The sequence below is a fragment of the Vulpes lagopus genome, chromosome 20 (assembly GCF_018345385.1).
Source record: "Vulpes lagopus strain Blue_001 chromosome 20, ASM1834538v1, whole genome shotgun sequence".
In the NCBI taxonomy this organism is placed as follows: Eukaryota; Metazoa; Chordata; class Mammalia; order Carnivora; family Canidae; genus Vulpes; species Vulpes lagopus.
Window position 1 is genome coordinate 14427499 of NC_054843.1, and position 26908 is coordinate 14454406.

The 26908-nt window shown below is 38.6% G+C and overlaps 1 protein-coding gene across 1 annotated transcript in view; it reads left to right on the plus strand.

The window, feature by feature from the left end:
• The first annotated feature begins 586 nt into the window (after window positions 1–586).
• GRIK1 (glutamate ionotropic receptor kainate type subunit 1) overlaps window positions 587–26908 on the plus strand; it is a 360508-nt gene continuing 334186 nt past the window's right edge. The window contains exon 1 of the mRNA XM_041734902.1: window positions 587–704. Within this exon, the coding sequence (XP_041590836.1) occupies window positions 587–704 (118 nt within the window). The remainder of the gene's footprint in view (window positions 705–26908) is intronic.

The window sequence follows — 26908 nt, forward strand, 5'->3', positions numbered from 1 at the left end:
TCCAGGGTGGGGCCAGCGCGGGGGGGCGGGGGCCGAGCAGGGATCCAGGGCGGCCAGCGCGTGGCCCCGATGCCAGTTAGCCTGCAGGCGCCCACCCTGCTCGCTCGGAGCCCCTGCGCCGACTCACCCGGTGGGTGCCCTTTCTCCATCCTCCTCCGCCTTGCCTCCCCCTCGCCGCTCCTCGTCTGGCTGCGCCCTCCACCTGCCCCCCTCCCACCTCCCCACTTCCCACCAGACCGGAGGACGGACCGGGAAGACGGTGCCCGCAGATCGGGGCAGCAACTTTCCTCCGCTGCGCTCCGCGCCGATCCTCCGCGCTCTGCGGCCGGTGGAGGAGGAGGAGGAGGAGGAGGAGGAGGAGGAGGAGGAGCGGGACGGGCGAGCGGCAGCGGCCCGGAGCCCGAGCATCCCGAGCATCCCGAGCAGCCCGAGCAGCCCAGCGCCGCCCGCCAGCGCCGCGTTCCCAGGACCCGCGTCCGCGGGGGGCGCAGGGCGCGGGCGCCGAGCATCCCGGGGAGGATGAGGCCGGGCGCCGGCCCGAGCGGGCGGCGGCTGGGGCTCGGCAGGAATTAAAGCAGCCGGGAAGATGGGGCGCCGCGCGCTGCCCGCCCGGCCGGGGCTGGGGACCGGGGACGCCGGCCGGGCGCTCGTCTGCCTGCTCTGCTGCGTGCTCCCGCACACCGCCCCGCAGGTGCTCAGGATCGGTGAGTGGGACGGGGCCCGGGGAGGCGGCGCGCGGGCGGGGGGCTCCGAGGAAGGGGCAGCCGCGTCACTGCCGCCCTCCCGGCGAGTGCCGGGCTTCCCCGCGGGGGGCTGTTGGCGGGTTTTTCAATCCGGGCTGCGGGGACGCGGCGCGGGCGTGCGGGGGGCCGGGGCCGGGTCCCGGGGGGCGTCGGGCGGCCCCGAGGCGCAGCATCCCCCTCCCGCCCAACAACCGGGCGACCCGGGCGCCTGGAGATCGCAGGCATCTCCCCGCACCCGGTAACCCCGAGCCTCCCAAGTTTTCAGCCCTAAGTTGGGTACTTGTACGCGGGGAGACTCCGAAGTCTGGAGGGTTCCCCAGGACGCGGAGGGGGGCAGAGGCTGGGACGGGCTCTGCGGCTGAGAGTTCAGGAGCGGAGAGCGCGGGCCAGCGGCAGCAGGGGCGGGAGGACTCCCAGGAGGACTCCCTGGAGGACCCTGGACTCCCGCTTCAGACGGGATCGAGACACTGGAAGGCTGAAAGTGGGAACCCTGGGGCAGCCTCGGGAGAGCGAAAGGCAAGGACAATAGAAGGGGTGGGACGGTGGGGGCTCTGCTAGTTGGTGGATTCCGGCGCCTACATGCACAGCACCCACCGCCTTGGCTTAGTGGAGGCTCTGAGTGATTTCTAGGCTGTTGGGCGTGGGGGCGTTCAAAAGGCTCTTTGCCTTCTTTTTAGTGTCCTCCCCAGACCCAATTTCTATCCCCTTAGTCTGTCCTCCTCCTTCCCCAACCAAGTGTGCTTCGTCCTCCTCCTTCCCCAACCAAGTGTGCTTCGTAGGGACACAAAGAGGGAGCCACAGGTGAGGTCAGACACCCTGTGGGTCTCCCAGCCTCTCCAGTCTCCCCGCTTGAGGTAGCAAGAGTGATGTCCTGAGCTCTAAAGGTTTCCCATTCACACCCTTTCCAGGAACCCACAGAGCGTGCACAGAACAGTGCAGAGCACTCACCAAGTGACGAGCTGAAATTTCTCAATAACTTTACTGATTCTGGCCTGCAATCAGCCAACCTCTTTCCAAAGATCCAGAAACTAGTTCTTGTCACTTAACATGGCTATTACGTAAAGGAAAAAAAAAAAAGTTTCTACTTTGAAATGCATTTTCTTTAGGCATATGTGATTTAATTTTCAAGAAAAGAAAAGATACCTAATACTCTTTTTTACTGCAGATGTATTTCTCTACATTATAGATAATAATAATAATAATGTGCATTTTTGGATAATTTAGACTGTCCATTAAAAGAGTTTCAAAGTATTCCTTTCATGCACACACACACACACACAAAATACCACTCATAACTAAAATATCCTTCATCTTAGAAATATTCCAGCCTTAATATCCTTGTCCCCCCCCCCAATGCAATCAACCCTCCACAACCCAAGAACAAGTCCTTTTAAACAATACTAAATTAATGATGAATGTGTGTTACAATTTTCAACACTTACTAACTTAATTGGTGTTTTGCTTATACCTTATCTATTTTAAAACAGACAAATCTAGACATACTAGAACGGGCTATGCCAGCCAATAGTCCTCCTTCCTCTATAATAAACTTAAGGTGGAATTACCCAAACCTAAAGGAGTTCCCAGAAGGAGTGGAAAAGGATGTTTTAAAACATACTTGTTCACAGATCCGAGTATTTATCCAAGCAATTACACTCATACATTTAAAAGTGGTTTTCAAAGTGAAAACAACCCAACATGATTCACTGACCTTAAAATATATGGTGTAAGATAATGAGATTTCCTTTCTCTAAATGTGAGCCGAAATGCATAAAGCAAAATTGCATGGCCTGGTGCTGTTTATGTGCAGTACAAATGTCTTAACTCCTTCTGGCTCCGAGTGACCTGTGGTTGGCATGAGCACTACCCTGTGTGTACCTCAGGACTATGCTTACTTTTAAATGGACATTTCAGCACCATGGAAACCAGCCTTAGCTCAGAGGAAACCTACCTCTCTACGGGGAGTTTCTTATGTCAGCCAAGTCCAACACTGAATACAAAATATCAAAGGAGTCAGAGACTAAGCAAGTGTGTGAAGTGTGTGTATGTGTGTGTGTGCGTGCGTGTGCGTAGGAAAGGAAAGAGAATTGAAAAGCATTCTTTTTCATCTCTCGTCTTTTCTTCTATTTCCCACAAACCATGAGCAATCCAACCAACCAACCAACCAACCACAAAAAGGGACTCTTGATTACTGACTTCCATCTTTTCCAATAACTTAAAATATCCGAAGTACAGCATTAATGTTAAGCACTTTGCCTTGTGTTTATATGAAAAGGCACTTGAATGCGTCAATGAACTCATTAGCAGTCTACTTTTCTTGTGAGTGTCTGCTTCAACTTGAGCTATTGAGGAAAGCCAATGAAAGGTATAAAATTTAAGATAAAATTCATGAATGCTAAATATCAGAGAGGTCATTTACTATGTGCATGTACATGGTTCTCACACTTTTAGTGGATGTCTGTTGAAAAGTTTAACCAACCTCACACCACCTTTTAGAGACATGAAGGGGATCCTATAGGATGGAGGTGCCCAAAACTTTACTACTACACTCCAGAGGCTTCCTCGTATCCTTCATGGAAGAGAAATGTGGCCAGCTGCTGGGAATTCTCTAGGGGATGGTGGGTCCTCCCTTCTTCTCTGTATACTCCAGTGTACCTTAACGACCAGTTAATTCCCACTACTATTTTCCCCACACTTGAGCTTCAGAGTCATATGGCCAGCCAACCTATAACTAATAGTTACAGCAGGGTCAGGGTGATCTGAATAGACAGCGGCATACCTCCATCCATTAGTGGAAAAGGAAAGAAAACAAAACAAAAAAACAATGCCATGTGCATATGCAATTTCTGAGACAGATGTATCATATTTCTAATAATGATCATAACAGAAAAATATATTTACATCTCTATATTTTTACATATCACCTCAATATACACAGTCATAGAGGTGGTACTCTAAAAGCACAGAGTTAAGAGTCAAGTTTTGGGAGCCAGGCTTTCTGCCACAGGATTTGTGTCACAAAGCACAGGTTCAAGTCCCCTTTCCAAGACTTATGAGCTATGTCAGCAAGAGTTATTCAGTCTCACCAAGTCTTCATTCTGCACCTGAAAAATCCAACTAAGACAATTGCAACTTCATAGTGACATTGGTAAGAGTACCTAAAATAGAAAATGAAAGTACTTTGAGCAGTATATGGGTACATTAGTTGCATTATAATTGTTTTTGCTGTTTTGTTTTTACTTTTTTTTTCATTATTGGCATTTTATTCCTGAATAGGGACTCAGTAGTTAATGTGGTGTATCTCTGTTACACATTTAGTGTTTCTGAACCCAAATCTCTTCTTCTGTGACTTAGCCACAGTGGTATCCGCCTTTCCTATTTCACAGAGAGGGGATCAAGTAAACAATTTTTGTCATTTGTGAACAAAGTACTAAAAATATAATTCTATTATGCAAGTACAGATAGCATATAAAGAGAAATATTGTGGAAATTTATGTGAATGGCATGGAAAGTCAAATGACAATATAGTTGTCCAAATGCTCGTATTTCTTTAAGAGAGACCCAAGTAGATTTTATTTTAATTATCAAGTTGGCCACAACGTAATTTTAATTAAAATGTTGAACCTTCAGGATCCCCAAAGTTCCAAACTCTGCTTCATACATATTTGCTTGTATTTTTGCTTCAGTGTACAAAAACTTACAACTTTGTTTTTTAGTCACAAATTCTCTCATCATTTTAATATCTATTCTTCACTCAACAAATGTTTACTATATGCTTACTCCCTTACCGTGAGCCAGACGTAATTCTAGAGGCAGAGCACACAACAGTGAATAAAACAAACACACCAGCCCCCTTGAAGCTTATATTCTGGTGGTGTATGCTATATGTAATCATTGAAGTTACTCATCAGGACTTCACTGCAGACACTTTATTATTTTTTTCATTCCAAATGTTACTCTTGGGGAGTTTTCAGTTCATCTTATGCCACCGATTTATTGCATCAATGGCCATAGTCAATATGGAATAAGTTCAAGCCCCCAAATGCACAAAAGACAGAGTGGGCTCATCTTGCCAAACCTGGAGCAGGAACTCCTACCTTTGTTTAGAGAGATTTAATGGCCTCAGGTAGATTTCACCCAGACAGAGCACGTGGGTCCTAACAAGAATTTCTACTGGTCCTTGACAAATCTGAGAAAGAAACTGTCTTATAGCATGATGAAAAGAGAGTGCCTGGCTAATGTGAACATATCACTGCAAATGAGCAGCTCTTTTACCATATTATTTTATCTGCATAATTTATCTTTTTCTTTAATATTAATTTTACAAGCCCAACGTCTATACTATGTAAACGTGAACTGTGGCTATGTTTCCTATATGGTTTCAAATCTCCAGTTTTCGATGAAAACACCGTACCTTGTTAGCTTTGCCTAAGTTCAAGTGCAAGTTAGTAGAAATGCCAGAACTTGAAGCTAGTTATTCTGCTTTCAAGTTTCAAGCTCCTTGCATTAAAGTACGCTGTATTGTATATGGATTTATCTATGCAGTTACATAACTGTTTAAGCTGAAATCAAATATAAGAGAGATGAACTGTTTCTTTTAATGATTCAGGGATAATCACATAAATCAAAGTTAAAACAATATATATTTGAGAATATTTTAGGCAATTAGCAAAGAGGAAAGTTGGTATTTTTATTGGATTCTCCATAATTTCTCTTTAAGAGGGGATTGTGGAAGGCAATCCAGTTGGAGAGAAAGCCTTGCTACCAAATGCCTAGCAAACACTATTTTTAATTAGATTTTAATTAGACTTAATTACACTTCATTGGAATGGTTTTGAGGGAGCACTGATGGAGAGTCTGGTGGTAGTGATTTCCCATAGTCTCTCAATCCTTTTTTGTTGTTCCACTGATAACTAACCATATAAGCGAGAAAATATCATCTATGTCCTAAAATTTTCCAGAAGTAATGTCTCCTGGAAGAAAGAGTGATGGAGAGCTCCAGGTAGAAGTGGATTTTCTTTTCTAACTCTTTTCCTAATTGGCTAACCTTGAAAAGATTACTATGTGAGTTGTGGGGGGTGTTTTGTTAGCTAGAGAAGAAGAAACAAGCACAGACTCACAAGTTTATTGCAAAAATGAAATTTGTAAAATTTCATTTGTAAAATGAATGTCACGTGGTAAAGTTGACCAAGGTACCTCCCTCTCTTTCTCCCTGCTAATGAATAGAGTAGGAGTTTTGTGCTCTGTAATAATTTATTTGCGTGGCCAAGTAAGCGTGGAGAACTGAACTACTGTCCCTTAGAGATTCATGAGGCGAGTTTGTATATTAAAGGCTCGTTGTGATGCTGCACAAAGAAATCTGTTTCTTTTTTAAAATCCAGTATCTCCTACCTTTCTGTTATCAGAAGACTCTTCTTTGAATCACAACTATTAGTGTCTCACTGAACTCTTGCTCCTCAGAACATATCTGAAGAAACACTGCCAATAAAACCACTGAAATTTTCAGCCCACACATCAGAACTCACATGACCACACATGAACTCACATGACCACACATCCTACTGCTTCTTCAGTCTACAAATTTCTGTGCACTCTACTTCAGGATTTTTTTTTATAAAGCTTTAAGAGTACAGTTGATCTTTGGATGATATAGAGGGTAGAGGCACCGACCCCTATGCAGTTGATAATTCTCATGTAACCTTTGACCCCCCCCCCCAAATTTAACTAACTAGTTGCCTGCTGTCCATGGAAGCCTTATCAAGAACATAAATAGTTGATAAGCTTAGATTTTGTAGTTATATATATTATATACTCTATCCTTACAATAAAGTAAGCTAAGTAAAAGAAAATGTTAGTAAGAAAATCGTAAAGAAGAAAAAGTACATACGGTATGGTACTGTACTTATCAGAAAAAAATCTGCATTTAACTGGACTCGTTCAGTTTAAACTCATGTTGTTCAAGGGTCAACTGTACATTTTAAATGTTTAGACACTTGTTGTTCTCTGTTATATTGAAAACATTTTTAAAACCACATTATCTATCTTGAAAGGTATATCATTTTTATTACTGTGAAATGTGATATGGGGCCATTTTACTAATTTTTTTCACTGGACTTGCTTCTTAGCATGATTTTAAATGGAACAATTCATATTAGATTTGTAATGTATTTTGCAAGACTATAATCTGTAGTAAGTTAAAAGTGTCTCTATATTTGGAGTTCAACCTACTTATTTCTTTTTAAATGAATATTTGATTTTTTCAATGATAAACTTTCATGGAGAAATGAAAACATTTAAAATAAAAAGAAATGTATACCAGCCACATAGACTTCATGAGTTTGTCTTGATTTACTGCTAAGATCAAGTTGTCACATCAAATTGGAAAAACCTATAATCTTATTGCATCAACATTGTAATATTAGGAATAATAAGTCAAATGGAAAAATGGTCTATCCTGGAGGAGAAAACAAGCAAACAAAAAACAATAGAGAGGTAAAAATATTTGATTTTGTATTTATGTTTTATTTATGAACTACTGAAAAATAAAAATCTTTAGGTAACTTCCCCAAGACACTTAAACAGTCCTTTTTGGTCCTATTAAAACTGTAAGATTTTTTTAAACATGTAATTTTGAATAATGCTATGTTAACATATTTATTAAATACAAGGTAAGATTAGTTACAAAGTGGAATTAAGAAGAAAGGACATTGACTAATTGAAGAGTAAACTCCTACTGACCACAAATCAATCTCACAGAAGCACCCTACAATAGTGAAAACACTTTCCTTTAGCTCTCTAAATCCTTCAATATATTCATTGGTGCATTAGCTGGCTAAATACATTTGAAAGATTATCCTATTTTATATCTTCTGATGAATTACTAGTCTATTGCTATGCTCACTTAAGAAAACAAAACACAAAATACAATAACATACCAAAATCTATTAGTACTCTTCAAAATTTCCGCTGAATAATTTTCCAAAAGGAGCTCAACGATGCAGATTTTTATACTGGAACTGTCTATGTCTGTTTTTGTTTAATAGAAATCTAATGATTAATTATTATTATCATCTGTTACCAATTGGGAGACTTGCAATTCATTACCGCTTAACTATTTTCCTTTAAAGTGCACAAAGGAATGTAATAAATGCATTACTTAATGCACTGAACAAGTCCAAGAGTATAGACTTTTTTATGGCTTATTTGAGTGATTGAAACAAGCCATAAATGTGTTAGTGTACACATACACGTATGTCCCAGCTGACAGGGCCTAGGAACAATGACATCTCAGTAGCAATGAGAACATCTGATGCCCAGGCACAGCTGGAGAAATGGACAATTCGGAGACTTTAGGAAAAATATACAAGATGATCCTGAGCATCTTGTCCTGCCAAAAAAAGTAAAGGAATATTCAAAACAATCCCATTGACGAGAATACATTAAAGAGACAGACACCAAATTACCAAGCTCCTAATGGTGAAAACCGTAATAATTCAAGCAGTAAAATGTTTAAAAGTAGAACTGGATTATAACCCAAAGTATAAATAAATACCCATGAATCCATACTGTTGTAGATAAATGATTAAATAAATAAATAAATAAGGAAGAAGAAACAAATCTCCCAAGCAGAAGAACTGGGTGACCAAGGTCAGCATCACCAGTGATAAATCATGTTGACAGCATCTACCTTTGATGTGATGAGATGCAAATGGCACTTTATCTACCTGGTTTTATTCTTCTAAATCCAAATCCCCATTCTAATCATGAGTAAAACATCAGACAAATACCAATAGAGGAGCATTCTACAAAATACCTGGACAATGCTTGTCAACTGCCAAGGTCAAAAATAACAAAGAAAGTCTAAGAAACTGTCGCAGCCAAAAGAAACCTATGGAGACCTGACAAATAGCTGTAACATGGTGTTCTGAGTGGGATCCTAAAGCGGGGAAAAAAGACATTAGGTAAAACCTTAAAAAGGACATTTCACTAAAGATGGATATTACTTATAATGATATATCAATATTGCTTCATTAATTTTAACAAATGCACCATACTCATATAAAGATGCTAACAGAGGAAACTGAAGTATATGAGAACTCACTGTACAACCCTCAAAAGTTTTATGCAAATCTAAAACTTTTCTGAAAAATGAATAAAGTCTATTACAAACAAACACTCCACTCATAACAAGATTTCTTCTGCTGTTAATGTTCCTAACTAATCTGCAGTACATAAAGGTCTTATATCAAGGCAAATAGAAAAACTACTGTCAATTCCATATAATAGCTACATAAAGAGTTTTCTAGAGGATCATTAAAATAAAATAAAACAGCATATAATGTTGGAAAAAATTGTGAAAGAAATAAACTAGGGGATCCATGGGTGGCTCAGCGGTTTAGCGCCTGCTTTCAGCCCAGGGCGTGATCCTGGAGTCCCGGGATCGAGTCCCACATCGGGCTCCCTGCATGGAGCCTGCTTCTCCCTCTGCCTGTGTCTCTGCCTCTCTCTCTCTCTCTCTCTCTCTCTCTGTGTGTCTCATGAATAAATAAACAAAATCTTAAAAATAAATAAATAAACTACATATAAAGATTGTTATTGATAAAATATGATGGCTGTAAATCTTTAGAATTCTTTAATGAGTTTGTAGAAAATCAAACATTAGCTGTTTCTATCCATTAGCATCTACGTTTTCAGCTATTATATGCCTTTTGTACTTAATTAAATGTAATTTAATTTTGAATATTGATTCATGCATTGTAACATACTCTGTTAGAGGCATTAAGTGCTAATGTCTTTGAATTAATACTCATAGCAAACTATTTGTGTGGATTCCTTTTCTTAGCAAAATTACCTAAATATGCCCTTAAAAAATCAATACTTAATTCCCAGAGCCAATAAAATACTTCATAATTCAAACTGGAGCAGGGATGGTGAAAATCAAGTGTTTTTATTTTTTTTCTTTTTTGTTGTGATGATTCAGTGACAACATTTAAGGGGTTTCTTTTCTTTCTTTCTTTCTTTTTTTTTTTTTTTTGAATTCTTAAACTTCTAAAATGTTGGATTACATACTTTGGCAATCCATAAACAGGAGTTGCATTCTGGTGACCTGCCTATGTTTACACTGCACAAGATGTTATTGTACTTCATCTCCTAAAAATGAATTAGTCAGATAGAGCCATCTTTCAAGTCTAAAGGCAATATTTGCCTTTTGAATTCTGGGTAGTGTGCATTTCTTTTGTTCTCAGTATATATTTGAACCCTAAGGCTGTTTCTATACTTGTTCACTGAATCGGCAAGAGCCGTTATTAGCAATTGTGAATCATTTAAATGTTCGACAGGAGGGAATGGTTGAGAAAAGAATGGAATCAACTCAATAAAGAAAGATCTATTAAATATAATTTTATGATGAAATTCATGTGTTCAAACTGGAAAATACTTAGGAAATCTTATAGACCATAGTTCATGATTTTCTGTACTTTGGATTGAGAAGGTATATAATTCATCCTTGCTTATAGATCAGAACTACAAGAGAATGAATGTAGAAAAGGGAAGCCCATTTGTTATGGTGATTTTTTTCTTTTGCTTTGATTCCTATTAATGTTCTTTGCACAATTTAAAAATGATTGGTGAAAGTTACCATTCTGTAGTTTCTAGATTAATTTAGCAGTCATTTATTTGCATGCAGTTTGGCACAGTGAGAAGTGCACTGAAATGAGAATAGTTTTAGCTCCAGCAATTCTTAGCATGGCCAGGTCACATAACCTTTTAGTAAATCTGTTGCCTTGTCTGTCAGAGGGGAGTTGGTGGTGAATGGGTGCGTGGGTGCACCAGCCAACCCCTTCCAAATCGGCATTCCCTCTACAGCATTGGCTCTGCTTATTGTCATTGATTTGAACTGAGATGCTGCATGAAGATGTGCAATCCCATGATGCTTGGCATTTATAGCCACAGCATCACGGGTGTGCAAATGGAACTTTGTTCATTTCCCTGGAATTAAACTTAACTATGCCCACAAGCCCCTTTTTCCAATGGGACTACATCAAAGTCCTCACTTGCAATTTAAAATGTAAATTTTTAGGAATCTCTTTTCTTCCTTCCCCCTACAGTGATCAAAGAATCCTCCCTTAAAGGGAGAGGCATTTGCTATCACTCCTCCAGGACATCCACGTTGGTGTAGCTTGTCCTGGCTGATCCTGGGTGTTGGCTTCAAACCCCATGGCATGCGCTGCTTACACCTCTGACTGGGGAAGCCCACTTTGGCTCTCTCTGGGGCCACCAACCCTTTGAGACTGGTCTCTCAAGTGGGTTATTTACCCAGATGTCATCAAAGAGGAATCTCCCACAACAGCAAGTTACATGCCAGCCTGGTGGTCACCTCAGACACTTTCTGTTCAAGTGCACAAAGCTTCCAACTGAGCTCTCTTTCATGCACCTGAGGGAATAGTGTGTACTGTGGCCCTGTCCCTTCCCAGAATACACGATGGTGCATGCATAGGTCCTCCCCAGATCTGAGGAGCTCTACTGGCCTCCCACCCCCAAACTACAAGAAGGGGAAACAGGGAGCTGGGTTAGTTAAGTGTCCCACATTTCCCGGAACTCTGCTTCAGCCTGTAAACACGATGCTGGTATTTTAAATGAAGCTTTTAAAATTAAGACAGCAACAGCAGAAGCAACAATAAAGACAAACATTTGAAATTTTTTTTTTTCTGGCTTTTGCAATGGAAAGCCTAGGTTTTTAAGACTCATCTCTCTCTCTTTATATATATGCACATGTATATGTAATTATTATGTACTATATAATTATACAATTAGTATATATGTAGTGCATATACAAGTTATTAAATATATTATTTTATGCATTATAATATATAACACTATATAATAGATAATACTATTTAATATAGACATATTCATATATAAACATATATATTAAAACTCCAATTTGTTTTTGTTTTATTTATTCTATGTGGGGGAACAGTCACATATAGAACTATTATTTCATTTCAAAGAACTAGGGAAAGGCAATGGGGATAAATGTCCTGTCAGTGACTGATGGTGTGAGAGGTAGGGGGAAGGGTGGAGAGGAATGACACAGGGACTGCATAGACCCTGACAACGTGTTGTGTCTCCAAAATGTTCTCAGGCTACAGGCTCTTTGGAAATGTCTGCTCTGTGGCCAATGAAAATATCTCTGTTGGTCAGATTGAACAGCAGGGTACACACACTATCATCTAGGGCCCAATTAACATGAAAGGGTTGATCATATTTTAGCTCTACATCTGTAGAGCATTTGTCAGAAAATAGTATTAAGCTATAAAATAAATATCTTAAGGGGAAATCATAATTTAACAGAAAACACAAAAAATGTGTTATAAATTACTGTTCATTATTAGTTTAATATATGTGGTATATACTCTTTTAGGAATTATAATAGCTAAATGATAAAGAGGGAGAAATGAGACCAAAGGCCCCTTTGAACAAGCTTATGGAATGCATATCAGTACAAAAAATAGAGACATTCTTTTCATGTATCATATATATAAATTAAAAACTCATATCAATAAACACATACATATTTTTTAAATGGTGCTTAAGACCAGGTAGGGCATTCAAAGACCTTAACACCTGACTTTCTCATTGATAGATGAGAATACTGAGGCCCCAGAAACTAAACTGAGAGACTCAGTAGCTGAGCCACAATTCTTTTTTTTTTTTTTTAAGACTTATTTACTTTAAAGAAAGAATGAGTGGTGGGAGAGGCAAACAGAGAAGGAGGGGAGAGAATCTCAAGCAGATTCCCTATTGAGCATGGAGCCCAACATGGGGCTCCATCCCACCACCCTGAGATCATGACCTGAGCCTAAATCAAGAGTCTGAAGCTTAACCTCCTGAGCCACCCAGGTGCCTCTGAGCCACAATTCTTAACTTACATCTCAATGTTATTTTCTTACAACTTGTTTTTTCCTTATACAACTCATTTGAGGATTCTTAAAAATCCATATTTGAATGGATGAGAAGTTGTGATCAACTAATAAAATCCACAAATGTTTCAGAATACAAGGATCACAGAACTAATCAATGTGGTTATGTTCAGTCTGGATGCCCTTTGTAGAGAAGGTTTGAGGTATGTCTTAAAAGAAAGAAAGGAGCAGACAAGATAGATGGAGACAAAGTACAGTCTAGGTGGTGATTGATCATTATTGAAAGATTAAAATCCAGGGAGAGTCTGACATCTGAGGAAAGTATCCATAGGGAAAGCCTCACAAAAAATATGTTAAACTGCACATATCTTGAGATTGTTTTTGAACTTTTGGTTATGTAGACATTCCTGGTCAACTTGTTTTCCAGTTACTGGAGTGTACAGAAATGTCTTCATCTACACGAACTCTTAGAAAATTAATTAAAATAGCAATTACAAATGAGTGGGCTATAGCCTAGCAATTTAGAATGATTAGTGTATACTAACATTATGTTTTTTATTACCTTAAATTAATTCCAGTGAGTGTTAGCCTTCAGTTAAGCTAAATGCATTTGCATACAAGGAAAGAACACTCAGGACTAACATTTGTTACTCACTTTTTGTGAATGTCATAAAAAATCAGAAAGGCGGTCCACAGTATGGGACTTCTGAGATTCATCCTCCCTCCCACCTCTATTTCAGATAGAGCAATGTGAAGGAGAATGAATGATTAGTGTGATGCTTATAAAAAAAACAATTCAGTAAACAATTCCTGGAGAGCATGCCAAATTAAGTTGACTGCTCTATTCCTAAAGTTTACACTGCCTTTTGTTTCATATGAAGTAATCTTTCAAACTGACTGCTGAGTTTTGAGGATCATATTTGACCTTCCCTTCTCCCTTCAGAGGATGAAGTTTTTTTTTTATTTTTTTTATTTTTATTTTTTTTTCAGAGGATGAAGTTTTAATTTGTGTTTTCACAGACTCTTCATCATTTGGTTATTCATTTTTTTTTATTTATGACTTGTCTTATTTTAAAAATGTTTCAAATTTTTATGGAAATGCATATATTATAACCTGACACAAATGCAATGATGAAAATGAAGGTAAAGGTAGAAAGGCAGGGGTGCTGTCCTAGAAAAGAGGCCAAAAGTGGGCCAGATCATTTTATCAGAACATTCAGGCAGCTGGAGTAAGAGGAGAAACAAGACAAATCACAAAGTTCAGAGAGTCTGGTTGCCTACGTAAATTACAGGTGTTTTAGATGAAAAAAAAAAAACATGAAAGAAATTCATCATATAATCTTAGTGAAGAGAGATAATATGATATTGTAGACAGCATCCTGATGATGAAATAAATAATGTGGCACATACAATTGTTTCTGAAAGTGCTCAATATAACTCTACAAGATGCCAAATAATAATTAAAGCAGGGATCCCTGTGTGGCGCAGCGGTTTGGCACCTGCCTTTGGCCCAGGGCGCGATCCTGGAGACCCGGGATCGAATCCCACATCGGGCTCCCAGTGCATGGAGCCTGCTTCTCCCTCTACCTGTGTCTCTGCCTCTCTCTCTCTGTGACTATCATAAATAAATAAAAATAAATAATAAATAAAATAATAATAATAATAATTAAAGCAATTCTGCAGAACAGGCCGGTATGGAACTCTCAAGTCATGTGGTTTGATCCCAAATCAATAATTTCTAGGGGAATGGATGTACTGCGTATCATTTCATAATTGTTCATCACTATTGCTCCTTGAATCTGAGCCTTCCTGGAAAGTTAAAATGGGTAGAGGATTATAGTAAAGTGTGCATTTCCAGTTAAAGGCAGATTAAAAACATCAGAAGACAAGGACGAGGTCTTTCTATGAAATCAGGAAACCCAAACAAGATATGTCCTTGAATGAAATGCCACCCCACTTCTGCGTGGATAAAACACTGAGAAGCTTGGCCAAAGCTTTGCTCAGAAAACTCTCTGAGGTCATCACATCAAATGCATGAATGGATAATACACATTTGTCTGCACTGGAGAACAAATCTATGAATATCAAATATTGACCACAGCCAATGAAAGGGAAAAATAGGAATAAAGAAGAAAAATAAAGAGCTCTTTAAGATATCGAATTTAAATGATGTATCTTTCAAGTAAACGCTAAGATAAATTGGGAAGAGTACATATGTTGACCTCCTCCTATAGAATTATCTATAAGCCAATAATATGTTCGGTGTAGTCTGCTCACCATGATAATTTGGATTTCAGAGCTGTTGGTCTGAAATCCTTTTTCTTACAGCAAACATAGAATAAAACCTATTGTTTTATGGTCAGGGCTTCATGACTATATTTATACCAACTGCTCAGAAAATAATTTGATGTTTGTTGTACCATCTTATTTTCTTAGATTTTGTATTTTACATTTGCTTAACTGTGCTACCTTTCGCTTTTGCTTTTTAAAAATATTTATTTATTTAGAGAGATTGAGAGAGAGAGAAAGCACGTATGCATGAGTGCTCAAAGAGGGGGTAGAGGGAGAGTGAGAGAAAGAATCTCGAGCAGATTCCCCACTGAGCACAGAGCCTGACCTGGGGCTCGATCTCACCACCCTGAGATGGTGGCCTGAGAGAAACCAAGAGCCCTGATGCCCAATGGACTGAGCCACCCAGGCAGCCCTATTGTTTTTGTTTTTATTAGAATCTCCTTTGCATATTAGTCAGTGATGAAGCTTACCTCTTTCCCCTCCAAAGCTTTCAAAAACTCCACCCTCATCCCAATCATCTTTATCTAGAAAAGCCACTTGAATTTAACAGTACCATTGATTATGTAAAAAGTGATGGGAAGCAATTTTAAATTTGTTTTTCACTGTGTTCCCTGAAAGCCAAATGTCTTTAGATTCGATATTTTGGAATACTACAAGGATTTTCAGATTTTATTTTTATTTTTATTTATTTATTTTATTTTAATTTTTTGGATTTACAGATCTTAAAACAAACAAACAAAACCCAAAACATTGTTATAGTTTCAGGTTTTGATCTTTCTCTGGATCCTGAAGAATAATTTTAAGTTTTGTAGACTTTCTTGCTTTTTTTTTTTTTAGGCTAAAGGAAACATTCATTAAAGCTTCATGATATATTTCATTTCCAAACCCACACTTCTATACTTTGAGCTGAAAAATAACTTGATAAAGATTCCTATCACATCTGTAACATGACAAGGTGAGCTAAAAATTGACTTAATGATAGCTTACTTCTATTTCACATATTTATCACTGCAAAAAAAATTTTACAATCATTATCTAGTTTCCTCTCTATCAAACATTAATGTGAATGTAGTGCATAAAAAATTAGGCAGAAATAGGACTTACCCATTACAGCTACCTGAGAAGGGTTTGAAATTGTCATTTCTATTGAAAAGTAATAAGCAAGATAGAGAAAACAAAACAAAACAAACAAAAAAACTTCCTCAGGATCTTTGAAAGAGGAAAATGTCGCATTGCAAATCAATTCATGACCAACCAAATAAGCATTCTGTTTTATAAATCTATAGACAGCATAAGTTATAGTTAGAAAGAATTGTTGTAAAATTCCTCGTGGAAATACCCATTTACATCCACACATAAGCGCACCTAAATGGCACAGAATCATATAAATCAGGAGGTGAGAAGTGCATTTAGGGAGTCAAAAAGTGATCACCTTCTGGCTAGTGTATTTGGAAAAAAAAAACATTTTATATGAGCAATCTGGTCTTAAATATCAAACACTGATATTTAATGTTCTTTTCATATTAAAAAAAAATCCACAATCCTCTCTACATATTATCGCCAAAAGCTGTGCAAGAAAGTGATTTGTTTAGGGAAATGCAGGCCCCAGTAATGAAAATTAAATAAAGAAGGAGTGGGGAAAAAGCAGCACAGGTTATGGGTTTGCATCTTGTTTTTAAACAGAGATCTGTTTCCAATAATTTTTTTAAAGGATCATTTAAGTAATATAATTTTTAACATGTAAGCATGAAGAAAATTGGTTAAAAAGGAAAGAAAACGAAAATGAGTGTATTTGGTTTGCTCCTAATACCTAGTGTAGATTCTTTCTCTAGCATTACTTTTCCTGAGATTCATAATATCCATTCAACACTGTTAAAGATATAGTTTATTATTTCCACAATGTTTTTGAAGAAATAAACAAATATATAGAAGCCTTATTTCAAAATTAAAACATACCAGTGGTTTTATCGACCCACCTTAAAATTCAAATATTATTTCTTGGACACAGATCACGTGATTCCATGTTGATGTTCCAAATCATTGCTACCCCAAAGTAGAAGGTAGTTATTCCTTACATAACCATTTTTCTGATATGAAAATTGAGGCCAGCTTTCACGCACAAAATCAAGTCAAGAGAGAACAGTCTTGTACTTAACTCAGCAAGGGAAAATACAGTCCGTGAATACACTGTCCAAGTTAATTGCCGACATAGTCTGTATTTGTTTAATTGCCAACGTTTCCTTTATTTGCTTTTTAAAAAGATTTTATTTATTTATTTATTTATTTATTTATTTATTTTTTATGAGAGAGGCAGAAACATAGACAGAAGGAGAAGCAGGATCCCTGCGGGGAGCCCAATGCAGGACTCCATCCCAGGACCCCGAGATCATGACCTGAACCAAAGGATCACAACCTGAGCCAAAGGCAGACTGTCAACCACTGAGCCACCCAGGTGCCCCCCTTCATTTGCTTTTATGTACAGAACAATAGCAAGCCCAGCAGGACGATTTTAGTGTGTCATCAAAAGAAAGGGTAAATCCACTTACCTTCAAAATCAATCACATTACCTTAGGGTAATAATATGCATCCAGTACCTAAAGGAATACAAGAACCGCAGTTGTGAGTAGTAGTTTTTAAATTAAAATTCTCAATTTACTGCATTTCTTTGAGAACTTTCCCTAATTCTATTTTTCAGGCTTTCAGTGTACATTAATTTGCATAGCTATATTAAAGTGAGCCTATGTGCTGGGAAACAAAATCAAATTCAGAAGTCTTAATTAAAGGCTTAGGGAACCTGAGTGAAATTTTAGATATTAGAAGTCTGACCTATGCTGCCCTATTATTTTTTGATTTATTTGATTTATAAGACTCAATTTTTACTTGAAAACCCCTTGGGAATGATTACAGATTAAGATATTTTTGAATCTGTGAAATAAAACCATTAAGAATAGCAGCGATCTGAATTAATGCTCTTACTGGACCACACAAAGAGGGCTAACGTTCCTTTTATTGCGAAGTATATTGGGAAAACTTTACACCAGCATTTTAACAGCACCTTCCCATTACTTGTCTATATTTATTTGAATCTGTCAGGTTTTCCCTCTAGAACAGTGATGCCAAACCAAGAATAATTTTTGTCCTCCAGGGGACATTTGGCAATGTCTGGAGACATTTCTGTTTGCTTCCACCTGGGGACAAGGGAGCTGCTACTTGCATCTAGTTGGGTAGAGATCAGGAGTGTTGCTAAATGTCCTAACATGCTCAGGACAGGTCCCCACCACAAAAACTAACCCGCACAAGATGTTAACAGTATTGAAATCATCTAGTTCTAAAATAGAGACTATTAACACAAATCGAGTATCGGTTTAGAGAAGATGCTTTGGAAATCTTGCTCCAGAAAAAATAAAATAAAATAAAATGGTCAATCATATGTTGTCAGGTGGTATGGACAGAGGCAACATACCTTGGTAATGTTTTTCTGTCAGTCTGGGATGGAGCTTTCAATAACACTTCCCCTACCCAGCATTTATGTTATCTTTTCTGAGAACATGCCCATCTGAAACACAAGCAGACGCTTCAGTGAGTTACCGGATTGTGCTTTAGAATCCCCCTCACTCAGTGATTTCTTCAATGCGGGCCACTGGGTGTGTACATTAAAGACCCACAGTAGACAGTCTGTCTTCACGGAACTCACGGTGTAGAAAAGGCAAATGGGCCTTAGTTAAACGATCACACAAATAGATCTTTAATTGTCAACTGTAAAAATTATGAATGAGAGGATCATGGTGTTATGAGCTCTTTTAATGGGAGAAAATGACAAGGTTCAAAAAGGTTCAGGAGCTCTCTCAGAGTAAAAATTATGGAGTTTTGATCTGTAAGAGAAGTCTGAATTGACTTGGAAAAACGAAAGGGTTCCAGGTGGGAGAACAGCATGTGTGCAAGTTCAAAGTTGGAAGGGAGTGTGTCTTTACTGAAAATTTAGCTTTTATATTAATACTTTTTATTTAGCTGTGTGCGCAATAATCTTTTTCTGGTCACTTTTTCTAGGTAATGGGAAAAATCATCCAATTCTTAGGTTAAAATTGCAATGCGTAGTCAGTTATGTAACCCATAGCTATCTCCCCCAAGATAGAATTTAAATCTTCTCTCTTTGATTGCATAGAGAAATGACATAGAATATTTTCATCATCCTCAGAGGAACTGTGAACAAAGGAGCAGAGTAGGAAATGTCTGGCCCCCCAAAAAAATATTAAAGAAAAATATTTCTTTTTGCCTAAATCTTGGTTGACTCTCATCTGCTTCTGGGAGAGTCCTCTCTTATCTCTGTAAATTTTTTCTTCTACTTTTCACTTCCATCCTTGGTCAAAGAACACAGGGAATCAGAGAACGTCAGATTCAGGAAGAATTCCCACATTTGTACAAATTAAGCAAACTGAGGCACAGAGAGATCCTCATTATTTAATATATCTAGTCAAAATAGATGCTGCCCTGAAGCATGTTGGTCCTGCTAAAGCGTGACTGTTTTTAGCACACTGAACCTTTTCAAAACACTATGTAGGTTTATATAACCTGATGTTTTGTGGGAATACAGAAGCCATTTGAGAATATGGTTTAAGAATGAGTCAAAAAGATACCTGGGTGGCTCAGTGGTTGAGCGTCTGCCTTCAGCTCAGGGTGTGATCCCCGGGCCAGGGATCGAGTCCCACATCGGGCTCCCGGGCCTCTCCTTCTGCTTATGTTTCTGCCTTTATCTCTGTGTGTCTTTCATGAATAAATAAAATCTTAAAAAAAAAAGAATGAGTCAAGTAAGAGTTTCTCAAATGTAATCTACTCAGTGAAATTAGATAGACAGCAAGCACTGTGTTCTGGCAAATTCTTGATGCTCCTCTAAGTTTTCCAGAGAATGGTGCCTTATCTCAGTGAAGAATTAAGACAAAGAGGGCCCAGAATACCTACCCCACATTCCCAAGCTCAAGAAGGTATAGTGTGTCCTGAACGTGTTGTCTGCATGTGTCTTTATGGAATACTTTGGGATATAACCCTCATTTGCAGATTGCTGTAATACCTCTTGTGGAGAACCTAGACTTTATCCTCTATGCATGAACATAATAATCTTCCAAGATCACTGGAACCACATTTTCTCCATAGGAGACCCTCCTTTCCAATGGCCATGTGGATATTCTCTGTTTAGTCCTCCAAATCCACTCTCCTTTGACCTCTAGGAGTTATATAAAAAGGTTCTCTTGCCTGCTAACTTAGTGTTGCTTTGGGGCAATGGAAAACTCCATCAGATAGAAAGGCAGGAACAGAATGTGGCTTAATTTGTCCCATCCATTCCCTCCCTTAATTCCCTCTCTCCTACTCTCTGTGAGTTGTCAATATCTGAGTTCCTCCTCCATAGGTCTTAGCTCATTTGGGGTATCTCTCTCCTAAAGTTCTAAGTCTCATGGTACCCCCCTCCACCCCTTCCACCTCAGGGTGCATACGCTGATGGTGATCCATGGTTCTTGCAACACCTAGGAGTCCACTTACTCTCTGTTATTTTTCTCTTACTCTGCCATATGCTTTTAAAGAGCACTTTCATTAAATGCTCTCTGTCACCTCTTGTGAGTGTGCCATCTGCTTTCTGCCAGGACACTGACCTAGACAGTTTAATGCAACTGGGCTGAAACATCTCTTGATAGGACAATGGAACCATAAAGATAAAGCAAATGTGCCATTTAATATGCATTTCAGACATTTTCCATTTACACACAATCATTCCACCTAGGTTTTTCTTAAAATGTAATTTTCATAAAGTGATATATGCATTGTCTCTTGACATTTATTTGCTTATTTTTCAGTCAGTTACCAGAACAGGTGCACTTTAATGAATGTATTTGATAAATAAATATTGATACGCCTCCTCTGAATGATTCTATGCTGTGAAAGATGCCAGAAAAATATAGACTGTTTTTGCCTTCCATGGCTTTCAACTTAAATAAAAGATATATATTAATGAATAAAAAGTGATAGAAGAGGTTGATTATTAATATTTTACATATTTAGATCATAGCTCCACATCTCACCATGGGTGCGAAGTTGGGCAAATTGCATGACTTTTTGTTTCAATTTTCTTGTCTGTAAAATGGGGTTGATTATGTCTTTATCACTGGGCTTTTGAGATTAGCTGAGCCCATAAGTGGAAAATGATCAGCGCAGCGGTTAATGCTTAGGAAAAATGAACTGTCGTTGTTATCGCTACTAGTACTTCACTGCACATAATTACCCGTGGTTCATAAAGAAATCTGTATCATTTTATCGTCTTAATGTCTTAATCTGCTCAAGGTGTTATAACAAAATACCACAGACTGGGTAGTTTAAATAACAAACATTTATTTCTCACAGTTCTGGGGGCTGGAAAGTCTAAGATCAAAGTGCTAGCAAATTCTGTGTCTGATGAGAACCTGTTTCCTGGTTTACAGATGGATGCCTTCTTACATCCTCACATGAGGGAGAGAGCGAATTCTGGTCCCTTCCTCTTCTTAAAAGGACACTTATCGCATTATGAGGGCTCCACCCTCATGACCGCATCGAGACCTAATTACCTTCCAAAAGGCACATCCTCAAATATCATCACATTGGGGGTCAGGGTTTCAACATATGAGATTTGGAAGATATAAATATACAATCCTATAGCAATTCTAAGTGCTGGCTACTGTCAGTGTTGTGCCCATCTGTGGAATGAGAAAATATTAAGATTAAAAAAAATAAATGGTTCACATTGTGATAAGGCAAGATTGATGACTTTTTTGGCAATTGTTACCCTATACTAGATTACATTCCTCAAAAAAGGTACAAAATTTTATTAAAAATGTAAATTGTCAGAAAGCTATTTGTTTATAGGATTAAAGTCTCTGAATATCTGAAGTTGAAAAAATATATATATACTTTGACTTGGCTCCAATAAATCAACTTGGAGCAACAAGTTCATAGAAAATCCTTGCTATAACCAATAAAATCATGTCTAAAAAGGTGAATGTACATCAAGAAATATATGGTTCACTTGAAATAGATATTAAATTCATGTCAGAGAGATTCTATTTGTTATATACTGTAAGTGTTCTTTTTGTTTTCTTTAACCTTCTATAAAGAGGTTCTTCACAGCTCAGAAATGGGAACTCCATTTTAGAAAGTGTTTCATTTTCACAAAAGCTAATTTAGGGGGGGAAGTTGTGAAGCCATTTGGGAATAAAATAACTTTGAATAAGAAAGTTGAATCCAAAAAAAAAAAAAAAAAACGTTTAATCCTAACTACTTGGAAGTTCTATTGACATGATGCATTAGGATAATAAATGTCATACAAGGGATAGATGCTGCTTATTTAATCAGTTAAAAATCTTTTGAGTTGAGAATCATTTTCTTGTTTTAGTCCCTGAATCAATCATGTGTTCAGGAAACACATATTGTGCCTCTGTTCTGTGGCAGGTGTAGGCTGCCATAGGTTCTCAGAGAGGGATGTTGGTTTACCTCAGCCAGAGAAGATTCAGGAAGAAGTGGATCAACCCATAGAACTTGGGATCCCTGGGTGGCGCAGCGGTTTGGCGCCTGCCTTTGGCCCAGGGCGCGATCCTGGAGACCCGGGATCGAATCCCACGTCGGGCTCCCGGTGCATGGAGCCTGCTTCTCCCTCTGCCTGTGTCTCTGCCTCTCTCTCTATCTCTCTGTGACTATCATAAATAAATTAAAAAAAAATATTAAAAAAAAAAGAACTGTATCAACAAACAAAAGCAAAATATTTTTATAATTAAAAAAAATGTTTCATTTGGATCAATATGAAAAATCTGAAATAGGGTATCCCTGGATGGCTCAGCAGTTTAGTGCCTGCCTTCGGCCCAGGGAGTGGTCCTGGAGTCCCGGGATCAAGTCCCGGGTCGGGCTCCCTGCGTGGGGCCTGCTTCTCTCTCTGCCTGCATCTCTGCCTCTCTCTGTGTGTCTCTCATGAATAAATAAATAAATCTTTTTTTAAAAAAAGAAAAATCTGAAATAGATAAAAGAAATTAGTTCAAATCATTACATCCTTTGTCTCATGTTCCAGTTTCATATTCATAATAATAAAAATCTACAACCATGCAGTTATTATACTAGCATAATATACATTAATTTAATACAAAGTTTTCCTCATTATCAACAGTTTCTAATTTTAATAGCTTCTTGTAACTATAAGCAACTTAGTAATTTTTTGCATTGTATTGGTGAGAACATCTTTTTTTAAAGATTTATTTATTTATTTTAGAGAGAGATAGAGCACATGCACAAGTGGGGAGAAGAGCAGAGGGTGAGGGGGAGAGAGAATCCCAAGCAGACTCCCTGCCTAGCATGAAGCCCAACACAGGGCTCAATCCCACAACTCTGAGATCATGACTTAGACCAAAATCAGGAGTTGGATGCTTAACCAACTGAACCACACAAGTGCTCCAGGAACTTCTTTAAAATCATATCAGCAAATTCACTATTCTGGGCTTATATCTTCCTCTTTTTACCCCTAATGTTCTCTTTCTGATCATTGTTTTAGCTGGGTTGTGTACTATCTAGGTTTATTCTTAAAATATTAAATTCTCATTTTGGGGGGGAGCTTTTCATTGATCTATTTAGCTTACAGTGTCCAGACACTAAGCCAGGGCTTGGGGCTACCCACATACAGAAGTAGACATGATTTCTGACTCGATGGATGGTGGTGAATAACACCATATGGGAGTAAACAGAAAGCGTAAATACAAAGAGTCACATGTTATGAAAGAAGCAAATAAATTCGTAGAAACTGAACAAGTAAGTTATTGAGGGGGAGGGATTGATATGGATACCACATGGCCCAGGAATACAACTTAAGTTGGCACCCTATGGCAGGCAATAAGTCAAATGTGAAGGGCAAAGGAAAGAACCTTCTGGAAAGGCATGGGCTCCAAGGCAAAGAAATGCTCTTGGCTTGTTTGAACACCTGAAGGAAGGCTGATGTGGCAGGAGAGGGGCCTGAGGTCAGCAAGGACCAGCTCATGCTAACACGGACCACTCTGACAGGTTTGTGTGCTTCCAGAGGTCCACGGAGACTTCCCAAGGTGTCTCACTAGATGTAAGGGAATCTCTTTCAGATTCTCTACTTGTATACCTCTCTTTCGTAAAATCGATTCCGCTGAGAATGCGCCATGCTCTCCTTCCCCACCTAGTGAAAGAAAGCACACCTTCCACCCATCTTGGCTCCCAGGAAAAATGCCACAGGGCAGAAGTTAACACAGTGGTCCTGAGAAAGAACCCTAGAAGAACCAAAAAAAGTGAGACCAAAGGCAGTTTTGCTTTCTTTTATCCAGTGAAATATTTGTGACAAGGTCCCCCCACCACCCCCTCATCCATCTAGCCATCTATCATTTTCTATCTATCCATCCATGTATTCATTATTCCATCCTTACCTATTTTAGAGCTACAGTTCAGAAGCCATCTCTTAGTTGGGGAGACCATATTGTACCTTTGTCTTTTAAATAAACTGTACCTTTTTTAAAAAACAGAATTAATTCTTTTTTGGCTGACTGGTTTGACAAGTAGGGCGAGTGTTAAAAATTAGTGGTATCGTAGATATGTTCCCAAAAGTGAAAAAAAAAAAGTCCTCAGTTTCAATGATTTGGTGAAAATAGATAAAACACAGATGTGATAATAATAAACCAGAAATTTCATTTGTTGAGAGCATTTTAACTTACATTCAAAATTCTAAATACTGGCTTAAAATATGTGGGGATAGGACCTAATTCTTCTGCATTATTTTAGGGACAAGTCAGAAAAAAATGCTGACGGATCATTGTCCTCAGTCATAGCAAGGAGATGGGGTTTTATACGCAGTTCAACAGAAAGCAGTTGAAGAGTTTTAGAGGAGAGAATGTTATAAATCCTACTGCACACAGTAGGATTACAGCAGATCGCTGTGGTATTAGACTGTTCTCTCCTGCTCTTCTAACACTTGAGCAAAAATAAACACAGCAGAAATCACTATTATTTTAAAAATGTAGGTGGTGCAAGAATCAGCATCTCCTTCTCTTGAACACCATCATAAAAGGGCAGCAGAAAATGTAGATACCGATGTGCAAACTTGACTAGTATGTTAGACATGATTAATCATTCATTTTTCTCAATTTCTGCCACAGACTTTAACATCTCACCGAATTGGGATGGAAACATGTTTTAATGTTGGTCTACTTTTGGGTGTGCTGGCTTTTGTGAAAAATGAATGGCAGGGAATCCCTGGGTGGCTCAGCGGTTTGGCGCCTGCCTTTGGCCCAGGGCGCGATCCTGGAGTCCCGGGATCGAGTCCCACGTCAGGCTCCCGGCATGGAGTCTGCTTCTCCCTCCTCCTTTGTCTCTGCCTCTCTCTCTCTCTCTATGTCTATCATAAATAAATAAATAAATCTTAAAAAAAAAAAAAAAAAAAAGAAAAATGAATGGCAAAAGACCCAGAAGAATACCCTTGGCTACCCTACATTAAAATTCAATCTTCGGGATCCCTGGGTGGCCCAGTGGTTTGGCGCCTGCCTTTGGCCCAGGGCACGATCCTGGACACCCGGGATTGAATCCCACGTCGGGCTCCCAGTGCATGGAGCCTGCTTCTCCCTCTGCCTGTGTCTCTGCCTCTCTCTCTCTCTCTCTCTCTCTGTGACTATCATAAATAAATAAAAATTAAGAAAAAAAATCTTTAAAAAAATAGATAAATAAAATTCAATCTTCATTTTTGAAGCATTTAAGTATTTAGGTGTGTACACAAAAACATGCCAAACGATATAGTGAAAACAAAATGTCTAAAATCTTAATTAGGTTGAATATAATGAGAAAAACCTCAAATGGATGTGGTTTGGAGGAAAACAAGCATCATTACTTTTTCTGGGAGGAACTGTGATTGTCGTGTATGTTGCCAGCTTTAAAAAATGTAGAATTTATACATATATAAATAAACATGTACACACATATGTATTGTGTTATCACTAAACCAGTATCTGTGAATATACAAGCACTACCCTCCTTTTGTTATGCCACTGACTGCAATTATGTCTACTTATTTTACAAGGCTGCAAACCAGGAACACTGGGTTTACATATGTTAAACTCAGTGATATTTAAGGCTTGAAATCTTAATCGACTTTGGCTTTCTTATTGTGAAGTGCAAACAGGGCTCTTACAAGTGATTTAGTCCCAATAAGTTAAATTACTGTCAAGAGAACCGTTTATTCCTTTGTCTCCACACAGTTGTTATTGCTATTCTACTGCTTTTATTAAATAGTTTCTTTTCTTACAGATTCTTTCTGCTTCTCCCTCACTCCTTACCTCTCTCAGTGTTTGTGGATAGAAGTTTAGGGGGTGTTCAACTCTATTTTTTGAATAAACATAAGGATACTAATTTTTAAATAAACATATGGATACTAATAGACTTCTCACATGTGTTACCTGGTGCACTAAAGTAGATACTAAGGAGATATATATATATAACATGCATCTCTATGACACTCACTTGGAGTTGTTAATGGCAAAAATAATAAGCTAACACTACTTAGTGTCTATTCTGTGCCCAAGAATGTACTATACTGCCTGAATGCTTGAGAAAGCCAACACTGACTTGATATGTGGTTCACCTGGGCCTTTCACAGAGGTGACAGCAATGTTTTACTTCATAAAAATGATTTTTCAGTCAGTTTTGGAGTATGAAAGTGTGGATTTGGAGTATCTCATGAACTTTTTTTTCTGTTACCATGAACTTTCTTTTTTTTTTTAAAGATTTTATTTGTTCATGAGAGACAGAGAGACAGAGAGTGAGAGAGAGAGAGAGAGAGATAGGCAGAGACACAGGCAGAGGGAGAAGCAGGCTCCATGCAGGGAGCCTAATGTGGGACTTGATCCCAGGACTCCAGGATCATGCCTTGGGCTGAAGGCAGGCACTAAA